Below are 21,955 nucleotides of genomic sequence, written 5' to 3'. Positions count from 1 at the left end.
TTCCTTGAGAAGTCCTTGGGAGGATAATGGAAATCTTCTCTACACTGAATTTGGGCTGGGAAGAAGAGACGGACATTAAATTTTGCCAAAGCATCATAAAGCTTTTGGTAGAAGGAAGTGGTAATGGCCATCTATCTGCCATCTTCCATGCCACCGGCCGATAAGGAAGAGCTGCTGACACGTTCTTCAGCTGAGACGTCCCTGACTGGGCTGCTGTCAGAAGGGGTACCTTGGTGAATTAGAATTTTGCTGGGCGCTGCTCTATGTTGATAGCTTCTCTGGACTTTCTGGTCTTCTCTGAACTCCAGAGATGCCCAGAGCCTTGGGCCCTCACACCACTTAACTGGCCAGACTCCCAGCAGCCTGCCAATCGCTGGGAAAGGTCAGGCTACTTCCTTCGATGCATGACACCCTAACTTGCTGCTCCCCAGATTCTCTACAAATTCCCTGCTATCCATGGGGGAGCGACAGTTACGTGGTACTGGTTAAATGGCTGCACTTTAAAGCTGCATTGAATTTCTTCCCGCTTCCAAGAGGCAGCACCAGGGCTGCCAGGATCTCACATCTCTGTTTTGGACTTCGGTCCCCAGCCTCTCTCCTTCACAGCCCCCCAAAGCCGGGACGTCATGCAGCTTCCCAGTCTGTATGATCATGGAGAGGGACCCTCAAAAGGTGAGCCTGACACAGCAACCCTGCTAGCTGCCAAAGCCTGTTGATTGTATGTGCTTAATATCTCTGACTTCTCTTCCCCTTCTTTCTCTCTCTCCTGCCAGTGACTGTGTTTCTTGTCTGGATGACCGCAACAGCCTATGTGCCGCCCCTCTCCTCCTAATCGTGTCTCCTTCTTATCCATCTTCTTCCACATCTGAGGAAGCCTGACAGGGCTTCTTTTTTTTTTCTTTTTTTTTAAACCACGAATGCTGAGGCGGCAGTGCAGTGATGAAGGATATGCTTCTGTCAATCTTGGTCGTGCTTGCTGAGGGACTGGTGTCTCCCCAGTTGAGCAATACGTAAGTCCCATGTCTGTAGGCAGAATCCCTCTCCTAGTGTCTGACACCTGACCCTGCTAGATCTTTATGTGCTTTTCCAGAATGTGAAGGGCAATGTCAGACTCACACCCCATGTGCTGCTTCAGCCTCTCTGAGTTTCCTTAATAAATGTGGCAGAGGCCAGTTTGTGTGTGCTCTGGCAATTTGCCTTTGTTTGCTCAAAGTTGGATTTTGCTGGCATATAAAAATCAAATTTTTTATTTATGTATAGTCACATCGCTGAACTTTATTGCTTCTAAAATATTTTCAGTTGATTTTCTTGTTTTCCAGGTAACAGATTCTCCAAACGAAGATAGTTTTGCTTTCTTGCTTTTTATTGTCTTGTTCATTAACAAGACAATAAATAAATTAAAAGAAATAAATTAAAATTTATTTTTTTATTTATATAGCTCATTCTCTTATATCTAAGGGTCTGTTTCTGTTTTGTTTGTTTATATTTTTGTGTTTTTAGACTCTACATGTTAAGTGAGATTATACGGTATTTGTTTTTCTCTGGTATAATTCACATAGCACAATACCCTCTAGGCCCATCCAGATTGTTGCAAATGGCTAGACTTCATTCTTTTTTTTGTATTGCCGAATAATATTCCATTGTATATATACACATCTTTATCCATCCATCTGCTGATTGGTATCTAGGTTGCTTCCACATCTTGACTATTACTAGCAATGTTGCAATGAACATATGGGTACATATAATTTTCAAATTAGTGTTTTGGTTTTCTTTGGATATACACCCAAAGTAGAATTGCTGGGTCATATGGTAGTTCTATTTTCAGTTTTCTGAGGATCCTCCGTACCGTTTTCCATAGTGGTCACACTAATTTACATGGCAAACAGCAGTGCATGAGGGCTCCCTTTCCTCCGCATCCTCGCCAACACTTGTTTGTTGATTTATTGATGACACCCATTCTGACAGGTGTGAGGTGATATCTCATTGTGGTTTTAATTTGCATTTCCCTGATGATTAGTGATGTTGAGCGTCTTTTCATATGATGGCCATCTGTTTGTCCACTTGGGAGAAATGTCTATTCAGCTCCTCTGCCCATTTTTTAATAGGATTGTTGATTTTTTCTTGGTGTTAAGTTGTATGAATTCTTTATATATTTTGGATATTAACCCTTTATCAGATGTATCATTTGCAATTATCCTCTCTCATTAGTAGGTTGTCTTTTTATTTGGTTGGTTGATGGTTTCCTTTGCTGTGCAAAACCTTTTCAGTTTGATGTAGTCCTCCTATTTGTTATTTTTTCTTTTGTTTCTCTTGCTTGAGGAGGTATATCCAAAAGATACTGTTAAGAGTGATGTCAAAGAGTTTACTGCTTAGTTTTGCGTCCAGGAGTTTTATGGTTTCAGGTCTAACATTTAAGTCTTTAATCCATTTTGAGTTTATTTTTGTACATGGTATAAGAAAGTGGTCCGATTTAATATTTTTGCATGTATCTGTCCAGTTTTTCTAACACCACTTATTGAAGAGACTGTCTTTACCCCATTGAATATGCTTGCCTCCTCTGTCGTAGATTAACTGACCATATAAGTGAGGATTTATTTCTGGGCTCTGAGAGATCCTCCTAACACTACATATCTCAACACATCACTCTGCTAATTAAACCCTGGAACAGCTCCCCACTGTCCTCAGGAAAAATGCCAGCTTAGCAAAACAGTCCTTTCCACGTGTGGCCCTGGCCAACTCGCCCGTTTTCTGCACCCCAGAGTAAACACGTTTCCCTTCTCTCTGGCCAAACTGAGTTAACGTTTTCTGAAATACCATTCCCTTTTCGACCTCTTTGCTGTTTCACAGGAGACACCCTCTGCCTGACCACCTGGTCCCCATCTCTTTGCCTGCTGATTCCTACAGCTCTTCGGAACCTATCCCGACTCTTCTGTGACACTCTCCCTGACCTCTTGGAGCCCCTCGGGCCAGACTGGGGTGACTGAGCCCCTGCTATGCGTTTACCAGCTCTCTTTTCATTTCTTCCTTAGGCGCTCAGAGAGACAACATCTCTTGAGCTTCTTTGCAGTTAAGTTGAAGTCGCCCTGCTGTGTTCTCTTCAGGGTGGGTGGAAGTGCTGCGTGCCACATCCGGCTCTGCTCATGAAGCCCCTTCAATCATCTAAGCCCTCTCCCCTTTCCAATGCAACCTTAGCGGTCATGTGCTTAAAATGGCGGGATCGCAAGGTGGAGCAAACACAGCGAGTCATCACCAAGAAGAGCTGCTTGCCTTACCTGGACTGTGTGTTAAGCCCCCGGGATTTCAGGTCTTGTTACCTGGCCACACAGCCTGTCCTCTCCTGAGTAACACAAGGAAGTATCGCTTTCCCTGTCATATTAGCCTCCACGATAGCTTATATCACACCACTCACACTCTCTTCCCCACTGGGCTGTAAGCTCCTCGATGGCAAGGATTCAGTTTTCTTTCTCTATATATTGTCTACTCACCCCATAGTGTTTGACATATAATTGGTACATAGTAAACATCTTTTTTTCTTTTAGAATTTGAAATATTGGTTTAATCTGCTGCCCAAATACTTTAAGAAGAGACTTACATCAAAGAGAAAATAAAACTAGACATACATAGGAAAACAATTTTAGTTATAAAATGTAATCTTCTAAGAGTCCGTTCTAGTAAACATCTTTTGAATGAATGAAAAATTTCAGGGCCCCATGTGACAACGGAGTCAAAGTGGAGTGAAGAGAAACGTTAGAACTGAAGGCAAGGAGAGAAGAGCCCTCGTTCTCGCTGCCGACAGAGCCCGTGTGCCTTGAGGGGACCCGCAGCTACCACTGGTTCAGTGGCTGTGAAGTTCCCAGCAACGGGCTCCTGAAGCGTCTGAGGAAACAGACACTCCCCACTCCACGTCACACCCCACCTTTCCTTTGCACCTTCTTCCAACTGCTCCCTTGCAATTTCCAGAAGTTGCTTTTATTTCATTCACTAAACAATTTATGAATTGAATTAAAATAAATGAGATGCAAATAAATTCCAGACTTTCTCCCTCATTTTCAAATTACATTTTCAGTCCACTCAACCTGTTATAATCTCATAGTGATTTTCATTTAAGAGAGCTAAATGGATATGTGATTATTGTTACAGGAACTAACACTAGACAATTAAGTGTTGAGGTGTTGATAGATAAAGCTGTGTTTTGATTTGCATAAACATGATGCCAGCAAATCTAACCCTGGCAGAAATTCAGTTATAAGACTTGCGTGCCTAACTCCTGCTAATTACCACAAGTCCCGTTATTAAGATTTTTAATATTCAGAGTTGGGATTACAGCCATTTTATTTTAGGGCTACATTTATCTTTATTTTGAAAACTTAGTCAAAATGCATAACTGATTTATCAGAGAAAAGGCACGATTACTACTTCTAATCAACTTCTACAGTGCAGAGTATCAAAAATCAATTATACAGCCCTGAAATCCAGTCATTAAGGATTTAGCTACTAATCTCATTTCATTTTTGTCTGTAGGAAGATTCTGCAGCTTGCAACTTTGCAGATGCCGGCAGAGGAAGAAAAACATGGGAGCTAGCTGATAACCAAACGTGGAGAATTAAACTTCGACGAGACAAAGGTGGAATCCTAATTCGGGGTAGCCTGGCTCTGCAGGGAGGTCACCTGGGTTGGCTACATTTCAGTCCAATGACCCAGCAAAAGCTATGCCCCAATTTTGGTTGATGGTAAACCTTCTGACTCTCAGGGATTCCAAAGTGTTTGTTCACACTGCTGTGTTCCACTCTTCACTATCTTCCTAATACTTATTTCAATCTGCAATTATTTCAGTTACTTATTAGTGTAGTTATTACCTGCACTGTTTCCCCTTCCCCTGAAAGTAAGCTGCAGGAGGGTAGAGATTTTGCCTGGTGTGCCATGGATCTCAAGTGCATAGCACAGCTGCAGGAGGGTAGGGATTTTGCCTGGTGTGCCATGGATCTCAAGTGCATAGCACAGCGCCGGCTCATAGTAGGCGTTCAATAAACATGGGCCGAATTTGAAGTCTGGAATCCCTAGGATCGCCCCCTCGCCCCCTGGCGGTTAAGAAGCAGTCCCTCTGAGTGCCAGACAAGTGACCAGAGCAGGACTCAGATTATCTGGATGCCCAGGGACCTAAACAGGAAGCTGTGTGGCCTGGTAGTTAAGAATACTGGCAAATGAACCACACAGAGAGATGGAACTGGGGCTGCCCTGGCTTTGCCATTTTCTAGCCATTGTGCCCCTGGACAGGCTATTTAGCTTCCCAGAGCCAGTGTTTCCTCACGTGAAAAATGGAGATATTAGTAAATATCCCCATGGGGCTGCGGAAAAAAATATAACACAAGTAAAGCATTTAACATAGTGCTTGTATCATAAAAGTCCTCAATAAAACGTTATGTATTAATTTTTTAAGATAAACATTAATTTTTAAGAGATGTAACTTGTGGGTAAGTGCCCCAGTCTGGGGAAGCTAGGGCTGGTTAAAACTCCCCACTGCGGTTTGCTTGTTATATCCTCTTGGGAGGGCCTCCCTGATCCCCTCAGGCTGGGTGACATCTCCTCCTCTGTGATCCCACCAGGCCCTGGATGTTCCTCTACCTCCTCACTTAACCCATCGGATTATCCTGCACTATACACTCTACTGACTCTCAACTCTTTGAGTATAAAGAACACATGGAAAAACTTGTTCCTCCAGTATTTAGCAAATTACCCAGCATGCAATAGGCACTGTCACCAACTCATCTGAATTAGTCAAACAGTGAAAGTTGAGGGAGAAGATGGCAAGTGTGACAAGGAGACCAAAGCTATCTCTAGCTACCGCATAAGGGAAACCACCACCTTTTCAGTCCTAGGAAATGGAGGATGTTTTCCCCAAGGTGTCAGCCCCAAAGGGATATGGCTTCTATCTTCTGAGGGAGAAGGACTTGTCTTTTCCAGGGAAGAAAGGAATAATGGAGGCTGGGAAACTAGGACATGTCCTCGGTCCCTGAGGAATGGGTAGATCTCCTACCACTCTGTGGTGACAAGTTGGTTGAAACCACTTACCCTGAGCTTCCTGCCAAAGATGGTGACTTTGCCTTTAATCTGTTCCTTCCTTAGACGCCACTCAATGGAGTTTAGGCCATTCTCCATGGGCAGCGAGATGTTGCAGCGCCCAATGGTGGGGGTGATGGTGCCCGCTAGGACATGGGGCTCGCTGTGGAAGCTGACACTCATCCCATTGGCATACATCACCCTCAGGGTACCGTTATTACAGAGCTGGTAGCTGTTCCGCACTTGATCTGGAGAAATGTAAGTGGGGGTGGGGATAGGGAAATAAATTATCCATTCAGTCATAGAGAACAGAACCCCTATTTTTATAGGTTTCCATGGTAGTTTGCAGCTGTCAGTCTAAGGCTGCCTTCAATTAACACACACACGCACCCACCCACCCACCCACACACACACACACACACAATTTTAAGGTGAGTAGCAGAGATGCTACTAATCCATGGAAAGAAAAACATTATTAATATGTGGCACTCCAGAAATAATTATGCTGTGATATTTTTCTTTTACTCACTGAAGACTATTAATAGTACATTTAAACATTTAAAGATGTCTATTGCCTACACAATTTGTGTCAATCAAATCCCTGATCTTTAACATATATTTTAGCTTAAATGAAAAAAAAAAAAAAACTACTTAAGTACTTTTGTACCCTTTTGCCTACCATCTAATCTGAAGTTGGTGGTTTAGCCGCAGGTCAGATCCACTGCAAATCAAGTCTAGAATTCTTCAAGAAAATGAGAGAAAAAGAACTGTGCTGCCCCTCGTGCTTTTGCTCCTGACTGCACCATGATGCCACTTCCACTCAAGAGAACTCTAAAGAGATTTAACTAGCGCGAGGTGGACTGAGCCAGTGGGTGCGGATAATGTGCGCTTACCTGCTCCAACGGAATCTGCCCTAGTCAATCAGACTTCTGACCTTTTCCTTTACCGAAAACTTCCAGGAAGGGAATGTGAGTCAGAGACTCCTTCTGTAGCTACGTTGCTTTCTGATTATTCGGGCAAAGGAGTCCAGCTGGGCTGGCCTCTAAGACACTGCCTTTTGGGCTAGTGAGCAAGTGAGTACCTGTCACTTCTCGACTGCAGCCATCATACCGAAAGACAGAATCTACATCATTAATCATTTGGCAGAGTGGAAATAGAGTCATTGAAATAGACTCTGTTGTGGGATAATAGTCCAGAAATGTCACTATTTATCTACTGAGAGGACACTTTTATCCTCTGACAACGGGCGAACCCACTGACATTGTATCTTAATTAAAAGAAAAATTAATCCACATGATTCCTTTTCTTGTCAGCCCCTGTGCTTGCCCTGGACTGTGTGTCATGTTGAACAGCAGCAGTAATCATGGGGGTGAGGGGGAACCTTTGAGAGCCCACTTTTGGCAAGAGATTGCCGAAGAGCTCTGATTCCAGGACAACCAACTCAACAAACAAATGCTTGAGAGAGAGAATAAGAATGGGACCAAAAAAAAAAAAAAAGTTGGGCCCAGGAGAATAAACAGCTTTTGAGAGGCACTGTGTGTGTGAGGCTGGTGACGGAGCAGGCGGAGGTGGGGATGACAGCTGATGTTTTCAGATTAGCCTGCATACGTTTCCAAATATCTGGATGGTCCTGTACAGACATTGTCCTGAATCCGATTAAGTCATTTTCTACAAGGCTGAGCTCTCGAGAGTTTGTTTGCTGTGGACCTTTCACTGAAACAGCGAGCTGAGGGATGCTCCAGGGGTGTGAAAGTCCTCTGGGGCTTGGTAACTCGCTTCTCAGGCTTGGCTGGGCTCTGGGCCCGGGGGTAGATTTGAGGGGGTGGGGCTTACCTTGCACCACTGTGTAGGAGGCCTCCACTGAAGACAGGTTGGTAACAACAGTGACATCGTCATCACGGTTGGAGTTCTCAATGTCAATGGTGATGGACTTCTCCATTTCCCGGTGCAGACTGGTCACCACCCCCGTGGGGCGTGTCACATTGGTCAGGCGGCCCTCATGGTCATAGCTGGAGGACAGACACACTGGTTGGAACACGGTTCCTGGGGCTGAAGGCTTCCCCAATACCAAAAACAGTACCAGGGACAGGTTCATGGGGCCACAGAAGGAAACTGGAAGGTGGGGTGACTAGGTGGTGCTTCACTCTGGGCCCTCCAGTCATAATCCGCAAAAGCCCATCTTGCCCTGAGACATGGTGGTGACGTTTTCTGCTGCCACCTACATAGCCGACTCAACTCAGTGACATTTCACCTCCGGCAGGGTGTACTTACTTAAGCTTTCCCAAGTTAGTGGAACACCTGCTTCTGCGCATCTTTCGCTTGTTAATTCAAATGTCCCACAAAGCCACCAAATTAATCCTTCTAAAAGTTATCAGTTTCTTTATGTCACTTCTCTGCTGAACTAACCACACACTTTTTCCCATTCGTTGCTCAGTCAAATCAAAACCTAGCACTGGAGACCATCCAGGCCCTTGGTCTTCCACACTCACATGACCTCATCCAACCTGTCACCTCCTAGTCCTCTCTGGTCAGTCAGCCTGGGCCAAATGCCACCTCCATGCCTTGGCTCAAGCATAGCATGTCTGGCTTCCTGTAACCTTTTCTCTGGTCCTATATGACAAACCAGCCATGGCTTCGCTCCCCAAGCAGCCTTTTCAGACAGTGTTCTCAATGACTCACTTGACCACAATTGTCCTCAGCATCCAAACTGAGGCACACCAGCGATCAAGCTCTGCTGCCAGGGAGCTGCCTGAGCTTGGGCCTTCCTTCTTTATGTACATGTGTCATCTTTACTCTTCTCAAAGTGTGGAGCGTTTTCTCCACCTCCTTTAGCAGAAGCCTTGCTGTTCCACTTGGTAGAGCAGTTCCCCGCCCTGGAAGATCCACTGTATTCAGAACACCTGAGCCCTCCTTCTGCCTCAGGCAAGGAAAAGAGACTCTTTTCAAGGTCTAAATGTAAAGGGCTTTGAGCTCCCTCAGATAAGATTTGTTACTGGAGAAGGGGTGGGGAGGAAGATGGAGCAAAGAAGGTATTTTGCTTAGAGGGTTAAAAAAAAAGGAAAAACTACTTAACCTCTGGGTGTGACTCCCCCCAAGCCCCCCAAAGACTGGAGATCAGGACAAAGTTGGCAGGTTCAGAGAGGTGGAGACGGAGCTTGTGCGGGGTGGGGAGAGCCTGTCAGCAGAACCACTGTGGCTCTTTGACTTTACTGCTTAGTGCCTAGGACTACAAAAGCAGACATGGAGGGTGCTTGGTAGATGTTTTTGGAATAAAGGAATGCAGATCTGGCTCAGGACTTTTAATTAGGTGAGAAATTTTGCTTCTGTGTTGAACTGGAAAGAGTCATGTTCTGTGGATGTTTGCAGGCTGAGGACACATTAAGCTGAACGGCCATTTGGTGGGGGTCAGGGAACGAGAGCTGGAAGCAGGAAACCCAGTGAGCCTGAGGGCCCAGGCTTTGGCTCTACTCGCATCTCTTGCCAGGCAGGGGACTAGTACAGTTACTACATTCCCTGGAAAGCTCTGGTGGCAAAACACTGTAAGCATGGATGGGACTCGGGCCCCCCTGTGCCTTTTTATCTGTGAAAGAAACTGCTTCTCAGACAGGAGTACAAGGATGTTCTTTATAACGTGACAAATCAGAATAACCTAACTATTCATTGATCAAAGATTTGTTAAACAACTGCTGATTTATCCAGAATAGAAACCTATGAAACCATCAAAAGTGATGGATTTCTATTTATCAGCATGAAAAAAATGTACATGTTGTTGAGTAGAAAGAGTGGAATACAAAAAATGTATTCTGTTGATAGTATACTTTTGGGGGAGGGAGAAGTAAAAAAAATGAGTATCTGCATAGAAAAAATTCTCTGAAAATATAGACATCTCAATGTTTACCTGCATATGTATATTCCCATATTTTTGGAATTATTTGTAACCAATACGACTTACTTTCATGTTCTATAACCAGAAACAAAAAGCATTTAAAAATAAAGCAAAAGAGAATAAATGAAGCCCAAAGTTATAGAAGGAAGGAAATAATGAAGATCAGAGTGGAAATAAAGGAAAGAGACTAAAAAGACAACAGAAATGATCAATGAAACTAAGTGTTGGTTCTTTAAGAAGATAAACAAAATGGACAAATCTTTAGCTAGACTCACCAAAGGAAGAGAGAGAAGACTCAAGGAAATAGGTGACGTTACAACTGATACCACAAAATATGCCAACAAATTAGACAGCCTGGAAGAAATGGATAAATTCCTAGGAAGAAGACAAAATTATGAAGTAAAAAAAATATATAAACAGACTGATTACCGGTAAGAAAATTGAATGAGTGATCAAAAACCTCTCAACAAACAAAAGTCCAAGACCAGATGGCTTCACTGGTGAATTCTACCAAACATTCAAAGAACGATTAATACCAATTCTTCTCAAACTCTTCCAAAAAATGGAAGAGGAAGGAACTCTTCCAAATTCATTTTATGAGGCCAACATTACCCTGATACCAACACCAGACAAGGATGGCACAGGAAAAGTACAAGCCAATATCTTAGATGAACATAGATTCAAAAATCTTCAACAAAATATTAGCAAACTGAATTTAACAGTACATTAAAAGGATCACACAGCTTGACCAACTGGGATTTTTTCCAGGGATGAAAAGATAATTGAATGTCCACAAATCAAATCAGCATGGTAAATCACGTTGACAAAATGAAGGATACAAATCATATAATCATCTCAAAAGATTCAGAAAAGCATTTGACAAAATTCAATATCCATTTATGATAGAAAACTCAACAAAGTAGGTATAGAGTAAACATACTGCAACACAATGAAAGCCATATATGACAAGCCGACAGTTAACATCACACTCAGTAGCATAAAGCTGAAAGCTTTCCATCTATGATCAAAGAACAAGACAAAGGATGTCACTTTATTTAACATAATACTGGAAATCCTAAGCAGAGCAATTAGGCATGAAAAAGAAATAAAGGCAGCCTAATTGGAAAGGAAGAAGTAAAATGTCACTATTTGCATATGATAAGATATTATACAGAAAACCCTAAACACTTCACCAAAACACTGTTAGAACTAATCAAAAAATTCAGTAAAGTTTCAGGAAACAAAATTAATACGTCAAGATCTGTTGCATTCCTATGCTATAATAACAAAAGAGCAGAAAGAGAAATTAAAAAGTAATAACATTTACAGTTGCATCAAAAAGAATAAAATACCTAGGAATAAATTTAACCAAGGAAGTGAAAGACCTGTACACTGATAACTCTAAGACACTGATGAAAGAAACTGAAGACACAAATACATGGAAAGATAGTCCATGCTCATAGCTTAAAAGAACTAATATTTAAAAAATGCTCATACTCCTCAAAGCAATCTGCAGAATTAATGTAATCTCCCTCGAAATTCCAATGGCATTTTTTTTTTTCACAGAAATAGAACAAAGAATCCTAAAATTTGTATGGAACCTCAAAAGACCCCAAATAGCCAAAGCAATCTTGAGAAAGAAGTACAAAATTGGAGGTTTCATGCTCCCTGATTTCAAACTATGCTACTACAGTCATCAAAACAGAATGGTGTTGGCATAAAAAAAAGATACGTAGATCAGTGGAACAGAATAGAGAGCTCAGGAAAAAACCCATGCATATGTGGTCAACTAATTAATGACAAAGGAGCCAAGAATATACAATGGGGAAAGCAAAGTCTCTTCAAAAAATGGTGTTGGGAAAACTGGACAACCGCATGCAAAACAATGAAACTGGACCACTATTTTACACCACTCACAAAAATTAGATGGGTTAAAAACTTGAAAGTAAGATCTGAATACACCTAGAAGGAAATAGCAGCAGCAGTAAGCTTTGACATTGATCTTTGTGATCATTTTTTGGATTCGACAACAAAAGCAAAGGCAACAAAAGAAAAAAAGTAACAGGTGGGATTACGTCAAACTAAAAAGCTTCTGCGCAGCAAAGTAAACCATCAACAAAATGGAAAGGTACCTACTGGATGGGAGGAAATATTTGCAAATCATAGATCTGATAAGGAATTAATATCTAAAATATATAAAGAACTCATACAACTCAATAGCAAAAAACCAAACTAACTGATTAAAATATGCGCAGAGGATCAGAATAGACATTTTTTTCCCAAAGGAGGACATATAGATGGCCAAAAGGTACATGAGAAGGTGCTCATTGTCACTAATCATCGGGGAAATGCAAATCAAAACCATAACGCGTTATTACCCCACATCTGTTGGAATGGCTACTATCAAAAAATACAACAAGGCTTGGTGAGGATGTGGAGAAAAGGGGACCATTGTGCGCTCTTGGTGGGAATGGAAGTTGGTGCTTCCACTATGGAAAAGAGTTTGCAAATTCCTCAAAAATTAAAAATAACTACCATATGAACGCGCAATTCTACTTCTGGGTTATTTATCTAAAAATAATAAAAACACTAATTTGAGATGATATATGCATCACATTTTGATTGCAGCATTATTTATGATAGCTAAGATAGGAAAATAATCTGTCCACTGACGTATGAATGGATGAAGAAAATATGTTGTATATAGACAATGAAATATTATTCATCCATAAAAAAGAATGAAGTCTTGCTGTTTGTGACAACATGGATGGACCTTGAGGGCATTGTGCTAAGTGACACAAGCCAGAAAGAGACAAATTAAAAAAAACAACTACAAGTTCATAGATACAGAGAACAGATTGGTGGTTTCAGAGGCGGGGGTGGATATAATGAAGTGAAGGGAATCAAAAGGTACAAACTTCCAGTTACACAATAAATAAGTCCAAGAGTGGAATGTACAGCATGGCAACTGTACTTAATAATGCTAATAAATAAATACTACTACTAATGAAATAATAATACATATTTTATATTTGAAAGTTGCTAGGAGAGAGAGATCTCAAAAGTTCTCATCACAAGAAGAAAATTCTTTGTAACTGTATGGTGATAGATGTTAACTAGATTTATTGTGGTTATTATTTTGCAATATATAGCAATGTTGAATCATTACACTGTATGCCTCAAACTAATATAATGTTATATGTCAATTTTGCTTCAGTGAAAAATAATGTAACAGTTCTAAGTGCTTGGGTATGGGGTGCCTGGTGGAGTACTCAGTAACGGACAGTGTCCCCAATCCTTGCTCTCAAGTAGGGACTGTGTGAGATGCTTACTCTCTGGCACCCAGGCCAGGGTTGAATTCCAATCCCCTGTATTACCTGGACACCTACAATGAACAGATTGCCGTGCTTCCTTATGAGAGAAGTAGCAGAAACAACAGATTCTACTTTTGGGGAACAGAGGTTTGGGGTCGAGACAAAAATCTCAGGGGCCATAGGGTGAAAAACATGTTCTCTTTAACTTTCAAAGAAGGCTCCACTGCCTACAGCTCTGCTTACTTCTCCCATGCAATGAGTATCTTCAGATTCAGGTCTTTTTGCAAATAAACTTGCCCATAATTGCAAGGAGTGGTGAGTTCTTGTGATGGGATCTCAAGGCCACCCGATGAAACCAGTCCAGCGTTGGCCTGCGTGGGGCGAGAGGCTGCCTCTGACTCATTTATTCGACAGGTATTCGCTGAGTGCGTATTACGTGCCTGGCACTGTTCAAGGCACTGGGGACATAGCTAAGGACAAAATGAATGAAAGTTTGTGCCCTCATTATGAGACCATGCACGAGGGAGAGGGGAAAAATAGACTAAAATTCAAAATAAAGAGTATGTCAGGTGGTCACAGTGGTAAAGATTAGAATAAAGGAGGAAGGGAGAGAGAGAGAAGGGGTGGTTGTAATTTTTTAGTGCAGTCCACTGCCTTTTGGAGATCCAGGCTGTTCTTTCCCAGTGTGAGAATTCAGCAGATACAACAGGACTTCCAAAGGCCATTTCCATTCCTGTTCCAGTCTCTTAAGTGGGCCTAAGTCAGACTGGCCTCCTGAGAGTGACAGTCTGTTCCTCAGTCAGGTGAGCCAACAAATGATCTTTGAAATGCATTGGGTCTTTAGGTGGAACTACTTACTAGCAGGGAAGATGAAAATCTAGGAGGTGTTTGGGTTAAAGAATAGCTTTAACCTAAATTGGTGTGAGAGTGAAAGATGGCACTTAGATGGTGCCTTCAGGGACAGAGTAACTGGCCAGTAAAGTCTGATTGCATTCCTGTGCCCTGAAGGATGTTAGGACGCTTCAGACGTCTGACAAAGAGGGCTTTGCCCAAAGAAGGAAGACAGAGCACGGGAAAGCAATTCTGCAAATTTCCAGCAGGTGGCAATAGCTTTCTTTACATTCTCCCAAACCCATTGTCACTACAAACAGAAAGTGAACATTCCTAGATTTAGGAGTGATCACCAATGTCTTGTTGGTCCCCCTTTCTCTGTGTGACAACCTCTCCCTGACTTACTAAATGTTCGGCTAGCAGCAACACCTACACAGAAAGCAAGCAAGGCCTCCAAATACATAGGGGTTAACCAGGTTCTTCACCCTTCAAGGACAGCCAGATACTTGTAAATTCCACCCCAGTCTCAGCCGGCAATCGGCAGAATCATGCCTTAGCGTCCAACCAGCATCCCACTGGTTAACACTTGCAGCAGCAGGCAGTTTGACCAAGAGCTGTCTGCAGGAACAAGGGAAAACAGCTTTTTGGCAAAACAAACGGCGGGACTATTAACTGTGAGATAATTGTTAGGGGAAATATGACCAGTTCTTGCATCTTTTAATATACCTAGCACTTTATCTGTATCGATCTGCTTCAGCTGAAGAGGAAATTCAGAGTTTATCTACCTGTCTGTACAATCAAGTGTGTTGCTGGACCTATTGGCAAATTATAAGAGCCCCCACCAGGATCTTGCCTTTTAGGTTCTAATTTCCGCACACACGGCAAACACGGATAATCAGGACGGTTAATCAACACGTGATCTCCCACGGGCTGTGCATGTCCAATATCCTGACGCTGGAACGGCAAGCAGGCAATAGAAATTCCCGACTCTCGTAGGGGGAATGTTCAATATCAGAGGCCCAATAGTGCAAATCATTTAGAACGCAGGGAGAAGGGACGTGACTCTCTTGGGGCCGTAAGTAGACACTGAAGTCTGGAAGACGACATGCCTAAGCCATTCTAAAAGCCACACCACATGAAGGGCCCATCCTGCTGCCAGCGAGGGCGGGGTAAGCGCGCTTGGGGAACACTTCATAAAGCCACTTACTCGTAGAAAGTCGTCCATCCCGTTTCATCACTCTTGGTGGCTAGGAGGCCGGTGTTCCCATCATAGGTCATGAGGCCGAGCTCCAGGGTCTGCGTGGACACGACTTTGAGGCCTCCATTGGAGCCCACGGTGAGGGTGATGATCTGGTTATCCGGCATGAGCAGGTGGCGGGGCGTGCCACTGCTGTCCCGACGGATCTTCAGGGAATTTCCATTATTGTCGATCAGCTCGGTGACATCGTTGTCGGCGCTGTAGGTGAAATTGTACAGGTACTCCCCCGTCACCAGGCTCACGGTGTACTGGTGGATGCCGTCGGCGTTGAACACGTACAGCTCCTGTTCGCCGGGGGAGGCGGCCTCGTACTGGTTGAACGCGTTGAGCACCGGCTTGTTCCTGCTCACGGCCCTGATGCGGATGTTGCCCAGGTCCGCGACGTAGATGGTCCCGTCCGGCGCCACCGCTAAGGACGACGGGGAATTCAAGATGGCGTCGGTCGCGTACGCATCGTCCCCCGAGTAGCAGTTGCAGTTGACGTCGTTTTTGCAGTCGCAGTCCGAGGCCGCCCCGGCTAAAAGGCAGATCTCGCCGTTGGTCGTGACCTGGCGTAGACGGTTGATCTTCTTCTCGTCCGTCTCGGTGATGTAGAGGACCCCGGTGTGAGAAATGGCGATGGCGCTGGCCGACTCCAGGGCCGAGTGAATGGCCAGTTTGCTGAGTGAGTAGTCGATGCCGGGGACCTGGCAGTGCATGGGGCGCCCCGCGATGATGCTGACCTGGTGGTTCTCGGTGATGCGAAGGATCACGTTGTTTTCTAGAACATACAGGGAGTTGTCCATGGGGTTGACGGCAAGGTCTGTTGGCCACTCCAGGCGAACCTGTGGATGACAGGGCATCGGACGGATGAAAGAACAGCCTCTAACATGCCCAGCGTTTATATGTGTGGGGCACTTATGTTAATTTTGTGCACCTGGGGAAAAAAGACTTTTCTACCAACACACTGTAGGAGAAGTGCCCATCATCAGACCATTGGCCCATTGCCTGTATCGAGTGTGCATTACAAAGAAGAAGGGACTATATAGTGAACATCTCCTACATCATCTGCTGTGGCCAGACAAGGTCGCCAGCTCTCCCCATGATGCTCTTCTCAGACCAAGATGACTGGACCAGGGTCAGACGGTCATGCATGATGGTGCAGGTTGTCCACTGCACACGTGGCCGGTGCAGTCCAGCCCACGTTCGGCTCACCAAGCCCTGGGCCCGAGGAGGCTGCATTCATGTACAAGACACCCCTTTATCTAATTCACAAAAAGGAGCCGTGCAGTTTGGAATGTGGCCCTGACCTAAGGGCCGCCCATGCACAGGCTGGCCAGCAAATTACAATTCGAGTGTTTGCCTGAAAAAATGAACTGGTCCAAACACATTCTTCCTCTGCAGAATTTGAAATAAAAATCTCAATAGCAAGTTGTCAGTTTGTTGTAGAATCTGAGCCGAAATGAATGAGGTTGACTGAGGGTTGAAAATGCCCATATAGGAATGGTCAACATATATCCTAGGTTGTTTGGAATCCACTTAATAAAGTCCAGTTTCTTATGCTGTGCACTTGAGCGAGCCTGTGTTCTCTGCCACTGTAACAGCCCGGACTAAAGGACTATTACTTGGGGGAATATTGTAGAAGGCTTTGCCCTAGTTATTACTGCACAAAGTAAAGGTTTATATAGTGAGGATGCAATTGCAATCATTTCAGATTAACAGGGAAGTTCTGATTGACATATAATACTGTACGGTACATTTTCAAACCTGCAATAATGATGGAGAAGAGAGGTAATTACAAAGAAACTCCTACCCTGTAATCTGCGACGGCTGAAGTATGTCACCAGCTCCACTTTTCTGAGCAGAATCTCTCTCTCTCTCTCACTCTCTCTCTCTCCCCACCACCTCACTTCCCTCTCCCACTCTGTCCCTCCCTCCCCCCACCTCGCTCCCATTTCTACCTGACATTTCCATTCCATCTTGCTATCTAGTCCATCTCAAGCTGTCTGCAAACAAACCTGTGGTCTCTACATCTAGTCCTCCCATTCCACTTCCAACTCAAAAGGGCTGCTAGGGAGAATGTCAGGCCAAAAATAAGAGAGAGTCCCACCTGGGCCACATCCATGCTGGAGTCACAGCTCAGTGGCCGGACAGCAGTGAGGTCATTGGAGCCCAGCAGGGTGGAGATGATCCCGTTCTGGTCGACCTTGCGGATCATGGTGGCATCCACGAAGTACATGAGCCCGTTCTTATCCACTGCAATACCTGAGCAAGACAAACGGCGGGAGTGTGTGTCTCGGCAAGGAGCCGGCTTGTGGGGCGGAGGTGGGGATACCCCACTGAGCATTATCTTCTTGGACCTTATGGGCAGATTAGCACTCAGAGAGCAGTGGCTTTCAGCCTTCCAAGCTGACACCCTTTCTTATGAGCTCTGGGCTGAGATCTGCATAATTCCTGGGGTGCTGGTTGTATCACCAACCAACTGAAGAATGAACCTTGGGCTGCAAATGAACCAAGGCTGCAAATGAATGAATGGGGAAATAACTTTACATCTGCTGCTCTCTTTAGGAAAGAAGTTATTTCCCAAGTTCATTGCTTGAAAAATTATTGGTAGTAAATTACTTGAATACCCTTCACAACTGACTGCAAGGATGAGGCTGAGAAACAGTGATTCTTGCAGTCACGAACCTCCAATTCAGAATATAACCTCCAGGAAGCATTCCCAATAAAGCCCTTAGCACATCAGTGCCCTCAGGGAACACAGGTCCCGGCACTCCCTTGGGAAGGTACAGAGTGAAGCTTCTATTTCTTTTGCACCGTCACCCCAGTGCCCAAGCCCAAGCCTCCTCATCCTTAGTCAAGGCTGACGGCTGTTTTCATGGTAGCTGAAAATGCTAACAAGAATTGGACCCTCAAACTGTTGGTCCCTAACCCCAAGTATCTTTCGCCCTTAAGTATCCTTAGTCCCAACAGAGATCCACTGGTTCCAAGAACCCCTCCCACCAATCCCAGGTCCATTGTTAATTGCTACTGTTTAGCGGGCATTTATGAAATGTCTGTCACTGTGCTTTAGACTTTATATACACTATTATCCAACAATGAACTTTTGGGAGTGGCCAAAGGACCCCCTCTGGGCTCTGTTCTGTCTCCAGCCCACACAGCAGGCTCTCTGGCTCATGGAGCTAATGTTTCCTTCTGACACTGTGACTGGCAGCAGCCAGAAATCAGGAACGACCCATCCCTCTTTCCATTTGCAGCTACGTGGGTGATGAAGTTTACTTCACATAAATAAATAAGTCTTTTTAAAAACACCCACGCACCAAAGTAATCTATCAGAGTTAAATTATTCTGGGGAAAAGCTGTGTTGGGGAGTGGCTGGGCTTAGTTTGGTTCCAATGAGGAGAAAGCCAAGCTTGTGGCAGCTTCCTCCTATGCAGCCTTTACCTCGAGGGCTCATCAGGGTCGCGTCCACAGCCTTCCCTCCATCCCCGCAGCGGGCTTCATCGAAGGGCAAGCACTGCTCTCCGGTCCCTGCCACGACTTCCGAGTTCCCAGCCAGGTCTTTAGCACCACTCAGAGACTTGACTCTGTAGATTCGCCGGCTGTTGGTGTCGGACACGTAGAGAGAGCCGGACACGGGGTCTACTGCCAAATAGTACTTGTGGGCTGGGTTGTTGCTTTAGTAGAAGAAGCACAAAGAGAAATGAGAAGGGGGCTATGCCGCCGGCCTACTGGATCAGAGAGATGACAAAAACCCTCGCAAGACTCTAACCATCGCCAATGTCTTTCCACTTTAGTGAACTGGAAAGAACCTAACATAATAACTTAGTGTTCTAACATATCATGGTTTTTAGCTACTTCTAATTGGACTTAAACTCCTCATGCTATCAGAGAGTTCATCCTTTCCCATCACGCTAGAATACCATCGCTTCACGTAGCCAGGGCGAAAGATCCCGCTCTGGCCCTGCCTTTGTGTGTGTGTTTTGTGTGTCAGTCTCCTCTGCTCCCCTCTGTGGGTTTAATAGGTCCTCAAGGGGATCGAGGGACACTTCCACGTGACATGTTCTCTTTTTAATCTGTGCTTCCTCAGTGCCTCCAAGGTACTAGGTCATTAATGCTGGGGCAGCCCGGAGTTTTCCCAGCTTTGTAGTGGGATGCTCCTCTAGGCCGCCCTCGGCCCTCAGCCTCAGACCTCCTCCACTGCTCCTCGGTGTAGATGTGAGTGAAGTTGGCTCCCCGTGTGAAGAAATGCGATGTCTTGCTGATGACATGTGCAGAATCTGAATGACTGAGGTTGGAGATACAGTTTTTAAATCTTGGGTAATAGCGAGGTCACAGGCGTGGGCCGAGATCCTCCAGGGCCCTAAGCCACACCAGGGGATAAACGGCGTGTGTACTGTTAGAGATGCATTAGCCTCAGAGACCTGCCTCTTTCTCTGCCTTGCATCTAGGTGTCCTATCTGTTACTGATTAGGACACATTAAGATTTGTAGACTTCGCTCGGGATTAAGATACAGGAAAATCTAAACTTAACTCTGACTCTGCTGGTGACCTTAGGTAAGACTTTTTTCTCCAAGTTGGGCCCCAGATTCCTCATATGGGTAACGAAGAAATCAAATCAGACCATCATTCACGTCCCTTTTGGCTCAAACCCTACAGTTTCTTCCCTTTGCAGTGTCTGTCACTGGCTGGAGGTTGAGACCAGAATGGGTGCTCACGCCTTTCCCACACTGGTTATAAAATCATAGCAGTGAATGCCACTGTGCCCTAGGGTGGTAGACTAGGCCCCAGTGCCTCTTGCCTAAAATGAGTACAGGCCTTTTTTTTCACTTATTTTTCAATTATAGTTTGAAATTATGGGAAGAGAGGAGCTGGGAGAGGTGAAGGGAAGGTGAGGGTGATGCCAGTGTCAAATGCATTTGTCCTGTAGACATTAGCTGGTAAACTACTCATTAAAACACCACCATTTGGGTTTTTCCCTGATTCAAGGAAAAGAACTGGAAAGCTATTTTTAGAAACAATTTGTGAATCGAGACCCTCTTTAATTCCGGCTTTTCCTCAGGTTGCTATTAAGACACAAAATTGAACTAGAAGTCAAGGTCTTCTCACATTCCAGCCTAGAAAAGTAGTTTGAAAGAGCAGACTACCTGGGTTCCTTTCTTTTCTTTCCTTCTGTCTTTGTCGTTTTTGGCTATTAAGTTTTTAGAGAATATCCATATGTACAAAACAAATTAGAGCAGAAAGAGGAAAATTTCATGCCATTTTTAAATTAGATGCTATACTTCGTTACTGAATTAACAGTAGCTGGTGTGATCAGCAAAAGGATCAGGGCCTTGCACATCCGTGCCTATCTATGAGCAAAATAATTAATTCTGGACTTTCTAGGGAGCCTGATTCAAGGAGGCTTTTCAAAACCTCTAGCAGAAGAGCAGACAGTTGAGGGTGTGGGGTCAGTTCTTGCTGGGGGCCCGTTCTGCCCCGTGGCCTCTTACTCATTCCCACCGAGATTCTCGTGGAGAAGCTCAGAGAGATGCACACCTATGCTTCCACACGTGTGGCTGTGCCGAAGGCCACAAGAGATAAGCGCGTCTGAATGGCGGGGTGTCCAGGGCATTGCTGCTGCTTTTTAAAACTTGTCCCAGGTGGAGTGCCTAGAATCGTCTGATTCGGGGGGGTGCCTGAGAAGAAGGAGGCAGAGGACTCCCACCGTGCATGGCTCCCCCACTGACTTTGAGGGTCTGGCACAGCGGGGCCCCTCCCTTTGTCTAATTCTGACCTGACATCGTGGAGAAGCCTCTTCCGCGTCTCACTTGAGGAAATCCGTGAGGCATTAAAATGTGCACTGCTTTGTTTTGTCTCCTCTTCCCAGTAAAAACTGAGGTCATTTTTCTTCTAGAAAGCCCATCTTCTATCCATTTCAGTGCACCCTGGGGCAACCTGGCGTTTCCCTAACTTTGTAATGGGATGCTCCCCAGAGCCATACGCACATACATGTGTGCCGTGCCCTGCATGCGTGAATGGTACCAGGATGGCGTTACATGATCACCTTGGAGCAGCTGAATGACAAAGGCTATTTAGACGAGTGCTTGGTCTACATCCTCCATCCTACTTATAAGCGATTTAACGCTATGAAAGTCCTCAATGCATCTGACTGTTGGATTCATTTTGACTAGCAGATTGGCAATTAACTTGGTTTTATTTTTATTTTTTTTAAATGACCATATATCCAGGGGAAAAAAAATCATTAATGAGTTGAAAATGAGTTTTTGACCCGTTTCCAGTTCATTAAAGCTTTTGTGAACCCAGTCCAGCATTTACAAAAGCCAGAAGTTTGCCTCAACTGTTTAGCCCAATTATGGACCACACCGAGTAGTTAGGATAAAAGTTCGCTGAGGGTTCATTATCTTGTCTCTTGCATCTCCTGGAAATTCTAATTACTGTCAGCTTATTTGGTTGCTTTTTGACTGCATTTCATAATTGCTAAAGCTTATCATATCCACAACACACAATTAGCACATAAAAAAGTTACTATATTTGGTACATAAAAATATACAACATTACACAAGAAGCACGAAACAAAAAGCAAACACAAGGAAGCAAACGAACCATATCGAATTATGGGAAAGA

At 44.3% G+C, this 21,955-nt stretch overlaps 1 protein-coding gene across 1 annotated transcript in view; it reads right to left on the bottom strand.

Moving 5' to 3' along the window:
- The window catches only part of TENM2 (teneurin transmembrane protein 2), an 845,679-nt gene that overhangs the window by 25,030 nt on the left and 798,694 nt on the right, over positions 1–21,955 (bottom strand). The window contains exons 22-26 of the mRNA XM_025042998.1: positions 18,773–19,005; positions 17,439–17,593; positions 15,299–16,173; positions 7,894–8,069; positions 6,073–6,308 (exon numbers count right to left, since the gene is read on the bottom strand). Of these exons, the coding sequence (XP_024898766.1) occupies positions 6,073–6,308; positions 7,894–8,069; positions 15,299–16,173; positions 17,439–17,593; positions 18,773–19,005 (1,675 nt within the window). The remainder of the gene's footprint in view (positions 1–6,072; positions 6,309–7,893; positions 8,070–15,298; positions 16,174–17,438; positions 17,594–18,772; positions 19,006–21,955) is intronic.

This window comes from Pteropus alecto, unplaced genomic scaffold, assembly GCF_000325575.1.
Source record: "Pteropus alecto unplaced genomic scaffold, ASM32557v1 scaffold40, whole genome shotgun sequence".
In the NCBI taxonomy this organism is placed as follows: Eukaryota; Metazoa; Chordata; class Mammalia; order Chiroptera; family Pteropodidae; genus Pteropus; species Pteropus alecto.
The sequence above is the reverse complement of the archived record's forward strand: the minus strand, read 5'-3'. Positions and strand labels throughout refer to the sequence as shown.